The sequence below is a fragment of the Choristoneura fumiferana genome, chromosome 4 (genome assembly GCF_025370935.1).
Source record: "Choristoneura fumiferana chromosome 4, NRCan_CFum_1, whole genome shotgun sequence".
Classification (NCBI taxonomy): domain Eukaryota; kingdom Metazoa; phylum Arthropoda; class Insecta; order Lepidoptera; family Tortricidae; genus Choristoneura; species Choristoneura fumiferana.
In genome coordinates this window covers 6,905,980-6,914,283 of record NC_133475.1, presented here as the reverse complement: position 1 = coordinate 6,914,283, position 8,304 = coordinate 6,905,980, and the positions used below count along the sequence as shown (strand labels likewise).

General features: G+C 37.6%; 2 protein-coding genes across 2 annotated transcripts in view; both read left to right on the top strand.

The window, feature by feature from the left end:
* Positions 1-8,304, top strand: part of LOC141427374 (probable cytochrome P450 304a1) — a 102,519-nt gene that overhangs the window by 16,981 nt on the left and 77,234 nt on the right. The window lies entirely within an intron of this gene.
* The window catches only part of LOC141427376 (probable cytochrome P450 304a1), a 16,256-nt gene continuing 8,495 nt past the window's right edge, over positions 544-8,304 (top strand). Inside the window, exons 1-2 of the mRNA XM_074086722.1 lie at positions 544-656; positions 1,378-1,558. Of these exons, the coding sequence (XP_073942823.1) occupies positions 614-656; positions 1,378-1,558 (224 nt within the window). The 5' untranslated portion in view covers positions 544-613. The remainder of the gene's footprint in view (positions 657-1,377; positions 1,559-8,304) is intronic.

The following is an 8,304-nucleotide window of genomic DNA, read 5'->3' as shown; positions in this document are numbered from 1 at the left end:
AGAGCACACGAAACGTTACAGCTTCGGAGCCACTTTTTCCAATTTTAGATTTTAAGTTTGACAAAAACGGTAATAGTGACAGGTTTTTTTCTTATAATTTTTAAAAACTGGTACACAAGACTGTAAATGGCAAGTGCTTCTTTTATACTTAAAAACAGACATTATCATTTACTACAAATACTAAAAAAATGTGTTTCACAGTCACGTTTATTTATAGCAAACTGATATTTATAGTATACCTAGAGCCATATCCACCAAGACGCGTGATTTTGTCAAAATTAGCCATTAATAACATTGTAATAAGAACTACAGCACGCGTCATCGTAAATGACTCTACCTATGTATCATAAGCTATTTTTAAGCTTCTTTGGGCAAGGTACGGTAGTAAATTAAAAATAAATAAAACTATTATGTTGATAAGAGAGAGAGAGAGAGAGAGAGAGAGAGAGTATTATACATATTCAATACGCAAGATAAAATATTCAGAAGAAGAACATCGAACAGTGTAAATTTGGTGTTGTTTTGTTGTTTGTTGCAGAAATTCATCGAACAGGCTTTAGCCACACACGATGATTCCTACGACCGGCATTTCCTTGACGTGTATATCAAGAAAATGAAGGAGGAAATCCGAACCAACGGACGTACTACATTTTCAGGTACTTACCTACCTACCTACATCAGCTAAGTCGTACGTGCAATTGAAAAAAAATAAAACTATACTTGTTGTGTACCCGTGCGAAGCCGCAGGACGAGTCGCTAGTATTCATATACTATTAACTGTGTATTAATCTTTACAAATACGCTTATCTACATATTTATGGACTGGGTCAATTGGTGTAAATGTGCCAATTATTAAATTGTTGATTTATTTCTTTGTTATTTATCTCTTGCTACACTTTACCCGTGGCTTTGCACGCGTAGATCATTAGATCTGGTAATTGAATTGAAGTTCCGGGATTCTACGGGAATACGGGGATTCCCACGGGAATTATCGGAAATTATATATACATCGTAGACTTCATTAACGTTGCACTACTCGTAAAACAACTGTGGCGATTTCATGACTCAGCTTAGCGGTTGAGATTTCGAGATTTTACCCCGATCCGTGGGAATATTGGGATAAAAAGTAGCGTGTGTGTTATTCCAGATGTCCAGCTATCTACATACCAATTTTCATCCAAATCCGTCCAGCCGTTTTAGCGTGAAAGAGTAACAAACATACACATTCGTATAATACTCGTATAGGTTCTTAATAGTGCTTAATAGTAGCACGTGTCCTACACACACACACGATAGTAGGTAACATTGCTCAATATAGCATTTGTAACAGTACCTTAATTAGTAGGAAGGATAAGCAAGATAAGATTCTGTTTTCAGTGGACCAGCTGGTGCTAACATGCGTGGACTACATGTTCCCAAGTGCGTCGGCAACTGAAGCCACCCTCACCCTGCTGATAGAACAGATGCTGCTGCACCCGGAGATCCAGGTCAAGATCCACGAGGAGATCGACCGCGTCGTCGGCCGGGACCGCATGCCGAATCTAGACGACAGAAAAAAGTAATTCTAAAGTATATTTTTAACCCCCCGGCGCAAATCGTTATCCCATCCCGCTATCCCACTTATGTTATAAATGTGAAAGTTTGTAAGTCTGTTTGTTTGTAACCTTTTCATGTCTGAACCACTGTACCGATTTAGATTAAACTCGGTATACAGATAGTTTGAGTCCTGGGGAAGGACATAGGGTAGTTTTTATCTCGGAAAATAAATGAATTCTACGCGGACGGAGTCGCGGACAACAGCAAGTAAGTTACTCATTTATGTTTACGTCAATGTCTGTCTCCGACTGTCTGGGGCATCGCAACTCTCAAATAAATGAACCGATTACGATGTGGTTTTACGCAAGGGTTTGTGGTAGGTAGTTCTTAGCTGCGTTTCATTAAAATAGATTCAGCTGTTTTTGAGATATTCAACTTTAATGTCGGTTTTAACTTTTCTTTTTTGTTGTTACTTAAAAAAGTTGGTTAGGTTAATTAACAAATTGTAGGTACGGTCAAGGACTCTCATGAGCCACCATGGAAGCTTTTCATAGGAAATGTTATTAATCAGTTAGTTTTTTTAAAATGTTTTTCTTATGTATTTTTTTATTTTTTGTGTTAATTTGAATTTTACAGTGCATTACTTTTCTAATTGTGATGCTGTAATTTTATTGATAAATAGATTAATAATTACGATTTTCCTTGTTAATTAATGCGATGTGTGGCTCATGAATTAAAGTCCTTGACCGTACTACAGAATACCGTTAAGATTATATGTATGATGTTTATAACCCGTTATCAAGCAGGCAGTTTAGTTACTACCTAACATTAGTGATTTGCAATGTCAATATTTTTTTTTATAAAGAGTGTTGTGATAAATTTATGAGTTCCCATACATAGCATAGCATAACAATGTCGAGAGGTAGATAGTTTGTATTGCACATCACTAATGTTAGGTAGAGCCACCAAACTGGCCGCTTGATAACGGGGTATAATGATGTTCGATGAACTAACCCATAGGTAGGTACTACCGTATCGTTAGTACTATTATTGTATATTCTGTCATTTGCATTGCTTGACAAGGGAGTTCTTTATAGGTACTTACAACTTTACTGTGAAGAGATTCTACTCCGTTATATTATACAGGTTGTCCCGTAAGTAGTACGACAAACTTAAAGAAGACATAGAATATAGATGGACAAAGTCTCTACCAAATATTTATATATGGAACAAATTACCCTAGTAAAAGTTTCAATTCAATTAAATTTTTCTGATTTTTGAAAAATGATCATAAGCATTAAGATTACTCGGAATTGATTATTTATAATGTATTTTTATTGAAGAATACTTACCGTAGCATTTTGTGCGTCTGTGAACGTAGAAATGATTAAGCGACATTTAACAACATTCCTATCTAATTTACAACTTTCAAATTAAATGCTGTAGCTACATTAAATGGAGCTTCATTATAATTATACATTACCTACATTAACGTTAACGTTAACTTAGCTTTTTAGAGTCCATAATAATAAAAACAGCATATAATATGAAGTACACTCACACACGTCCGACGACATTAACGGCCATTAGATTAGTGTGTATGTATACAAATGTAATCTTGTGCACGCACGCGTTAATAAGTATTATAGTGTCAGTTATTTGGTAATACATTTTTAATTGCCAACGGGTTGCTTGGCTTAATCTAGGGTCTAGATCAAGCCTAGATTTAAGATCTTGGCAAACATAGCTTTAAATTACTTTCGACAAGGCAATAAAAAAAAAGTACTTAGGTAACTGATGAGGGTAATAGTAGATTGTTGCATCAAGCAGAAAGTTATTTATTATTGCACCGAGTGCCGATTTGGAGCCCAAGCGTCAGCGAGGGCTTTAAAAAGCACGAGGGCAATACTGTGGGCCAGCGTTTACGAGTTATTTACGAAAAACTAAAAATTGGGACCTTTACATCCCCCCCCCCTATCTGTTAGCTCCACCCCCACCCATCAGTACTTTTAGTATGTGGTTTAAAACATCATTCCCTACAATTATAACAAAATTCGCTTGTAGCACCAGCTTAAATAAATCACCAACAAAAATGCACCAACGGTCAACGACCGCGATGAGCGGTCAAATTTTTGAGAGTAGGTACATCAAGATTAAGAACCTTCTATTTGTAACTGACGGTGATGGAATGCACTGCGTCATCTCTGGCAATCAAGTAAAAAAATAATCTCCGCATTGTGGTTTATAATTTTGACGGCCCAAGATTCGGAACGCACTTCTAATGACGGTCCGTAAACAGTTTTTTATTTTGTAGAATAATAGTCTAACCCGTGGCTTCGCTCGCGTGACGTATTAGATGGCGATGGGATTGAAATTCCGAGAGGTCACTAATTGCTCACAGCAGTTTCCAAGAAAAATGTATTGTCTTCATAATTACGTTGTAATACTACATTGTGTCTTAAGGGCGGTAAACAAGGAATTACGAACGATAGTCTATTAGAAGCCCGAATTAGAAAACTGAGGGCTTTAATGAGTCGATGTTCGTAATTCTAGTACCGCCCGTGAGACATACAATGTTTTTCATCACATTTGCAAGTAAAATTGTATATTTGTAAAAGAAAAACTAAAAAAAAATAAAAATTGAGGATACCGCTGACTACACTTAACAGCGCCTTTGAATTTTATCCCTGTTCCGTGGGATAATACAATAATCAAATTTACCTAGTTATGTATAATTCCTCCGAGCTGGACATACTAAATTACATCCAAACCCATCCCGCAATTTAAGCGTGAAAGAATAATAACAATTTCGTCTTTGCCCCGCGGGAACTTTGCAATTTCCCGGGGTAAAAAGTAGCCTATCTATGCTAATTTGAAATACTGCAGCTTCCTGTTAGTAAACATTTTTATAAATCGGATTTTTAGTTCCAGAGATTATCCAAATACCAATATTTATACAGAAATAGGCTAAGTACGATAAAGAGTGGAAATAAGTACTTAGAGGATTTTCTCTGTTATTATCAAATTATAACTAACATAAAAATTATTGTTTTTTTTTTCATCCGGTATCTACCTACTACGAGTGTTACTATACTGTCTCTACCAGTTTTGCATTTGTCTACCTGTATACCGAGGCCAAGGAGACTCGTTTTCTCACAAAGCAAGGTCAACAAATGCGGAAGTGCAAACGAAGTGAACAAGTAATATACAGTGGTGGCCACGTAATTAAGAACGATTTGAAGTTCCAGATTATTTTTAACTAAATCATGTCATGTGTAGTCGTGGGTCCTTCTTAGAAGTAACTAGTTACGTTATGAAATAGCCACATGAATAGAGCAAACGGGATTTAGAATAAAGAATAAAATTACTGTCATTTTACTCAAATTTTGTTTTATTCTCTTTAGTAACAAATTCAAATAGTAATGAAGCTGGACAAATAATTAAGAACGATTTATTGAACGGTTCCAAAGTTTTTTTATTTGAAACTTAGATTAACTAAATCACACTAACGTGAAGTTTGTACAGAAAAAAAGCAATGTTATACATTTTAACTAAAATTAATAGTTAGTAGCATGTCCACGGCTTTTATTACTGCCTTACACCGGCGAGGCATTGAATCTATCAATTTTTGACATTTCGCAAGAGAGATAGAGTTCCATTCTTCTAAGAATACGTCATACAGTTCTCTTAAATTGCCACACTGTCGATTTGAAACTTTTTTCTTGACTTCGCACCAAAGATGCTCTATTGCTCTAAGATCGGGGCTGTTGGCTGGCCAATCTAAGACAGAAACTGATTGCGATGTGAGGAATTCCTTAACTGTACGTGCAGTATGCTTGGGACCATTGTCGTGCTGGAATGTCCAAATAACCGGAAGCACGCCTTCAGCATATGGTAACATTGTTTCTTCCAGTATGTTTTTGTATTGAAATTGATCCATGTTTCCTTCTATCAGCCTAACAGGTCCAACACCATGTCCAGAAAAACATCCCCAAATTTTTACATTTCCCCCGCCATGCTTTAAAGTTACTTTTGTGTACTTTGGGTCGGATGCTTTATTTGGAGGCCGTTTTACATATCGTTTGCCATCAGAACATACCCTATTTATTTTTGTCTCGTCAGAAAAAAGAACGTTTTTCCACTGTCTGACTGTCCAGTTTTCATATCTTCTTGCAAATACAAGCCGGGCTTGCCTATGACACCGTTTCAACATAGGCACCTTCCTTGCTATCCTTCCGTGCAACTTTTCTTCCACCATACGCATTCGAATACTGCGTGCCGAGATTGCTGAAGGGTTGTTTTCGCCAAAATATTCTTTTCTCAACTCATTAGACCCTTTAAAAGAATTTTGTTTTGCCAAACGAACGATATTTCGATCATCTCGACGAGATGACTTTCTTTGTCTAGGTACACGCGGAACATTTGAAGTAGTTTGATACGTAGCAAAATGCTTTATGGCGTGGAAAACCATAGTTTTTGAACATTGCAGATGATCGGCTATGTGTTTATACGACCAATTCTTGTCGCGAAGTTTTAGTATTACTTTTCTTGTAGATTTATCACAACTTTTATTTTTCCCCGTTGTTTTTATATGAAGCAATCGCCTTTAAGACTTTTACGGCACTAAATGGCGCCAAAATTATTCAAATAATAACCTAAAACCACAAAGCGGCGGTCCGTTCTCTATTTAAATTTGAATAAAAAATAAACTATTCAGCGTTCTTAATTATATGACCAGCCAGTAAGTAGTAATACTAGGTTTAGATGTAATATATAAAGTTTATCTATTTATTTTTAGCCAATTATATGTATAAATGAATTTACCGCTAGTAAGGAAAAGTTTTACGATACCGAGAGAAGTACAAAAATATACATACAGTTAGTAACACTTGTCAGTTTGAAAAAATCTTCTCTATAAAAAATCGTTCTTAATTATATGACCACAACTGTACATATATAATGTAAATTAATACCTACTCGTACTACACTTAAAATTGACGTCTCAGTCTCAATATTGACCAAAAAATAATAGACGACACATGATTGTTCCGACTTTCGTCCTATTTTTTCGAAATTTAGTCACTAATTCCATAATCCTGTTAATTATAACTTAAATGCTTAGAACTCGTTCTTGGTAGAATTTGGCTGGATTGATCTGTGTTTTATCTTACTTTTAAGAAAATTGCTAAAAAATACGCAAAACTAACAAAGTATTTCATGTCATATTTTCGAGTCCTTAGATGATGTTCCCATTTTTTACGGTTCCGTAGCCGAAATGGCAACATCGGAGGAATCCTTATAATTTCGTCATGTCTGTCTGTCTGTTTGTCCGTCCGCGGCTTTGCTCAGGGACTATCAATGCTAGAAATCTGTAATTCTGCACGAATATATAGGTATGTAAGCTATGCGGACAAAATGGTACAATAAAAAATTAAAAAAATTTTTTTAGAGTACCTCCCAAGACGTGTGCGCCGATGCTAAAATCTACGGCGGCGGGCGCCGGTCAAAAATCGGCGGCGGCGGCGTGTTTTCGGCGTGATTTCGGCGCGGAGATTTTAAATAGAACTGTTTAATTTGTAGACTATTTTTTTATAACAAGATTAGATAAAATGTACAGACAATGAAGCTTTAATTGACGCCTTGCAGCGCTGTAATTGTCACGGACAAATATCATTTTGTCCACCCGTTTTGGACTTAAACGGGACCTTTTTTCTTCTTCTCTTCTTTAAGATTCACCGTACCAGTAGTACTCAGAAGCTCTCGGAGTATACCCTATGTATGTATGAGTAACCTTATGGCTGAACGACGCTCGCTTCGACTGCAGTCTCCCGATGATGCTGAATAGACAAATTTCGAAATCCTTGCGACACGATATTCGTACCTTTAATACTGCTCGTGTTAAAGATACGATTGAGTGGAATAAAGGCTCTAAAGTGTTCGCAAGAGATATGTCTATTGGGCAAAACCAAATGACAAAGTTGAAGAGAGATGATGGCAGTGTAGCTTGGACTAAAGCGGAAGTGTTGAGTTCTATGGACGGCTCTACGAGTCGGTCACTAAGCCTGTTTTCAGCGCGGCGACTCAAGACCCAAGAGCCAAACTGACCCGACACTATACAGAAGATATCCCGGACATCAGTCTGTACGAGATAAGGATGGCCCTGAAACAGCTTAAGATCAACAGCCGGGTGAGGACGGAATTACGTCAGAGCTTCGGAAGGCGGGTGGACCACCGGCTCTTAAAGTCCTTCAGAGGCTCTTTAATTCCATCTTGCTCGAAGGCACAACGCCAGAAGCGTGGAACAAGAGCGTTATGTTGTTGTTCTTCCTTCATGAAGGGCGATAACACCCTATTGAAGACCTACAGGCCCATCTCGCTGTTGAGCCATGTTTATAAGCTGCTTTCCAGGGTCATTTTATATCGTCTCGAATGCAGGGTCGATAGCTTTCAGCCAACCGAACAAGCCGGGTTCCGAAAAGGCTACCGTAGACCACATTCATACGCTGCGGCAGGTCATACAGAAGAACGAAGAGTATAACTTGCCGCTATGTCTAGCGTTTGTGGACTACGAGAAAGCCTTTGATTCGGTCGAAACGTGGGCGGTGTTAGAGTCTCTGCAACGATGCCGTATCGTATCGACTATCGATATATCGAAGTGTTGAAGTGTTTGTATAAAAATGCCACTATGTCGGTCCGAGTACAGGAACAGAGTTCAAAGGCCCCCCTGCCCTGATGCCTGATGCCCTTGAAAAGAGGCGTAAGACAGGG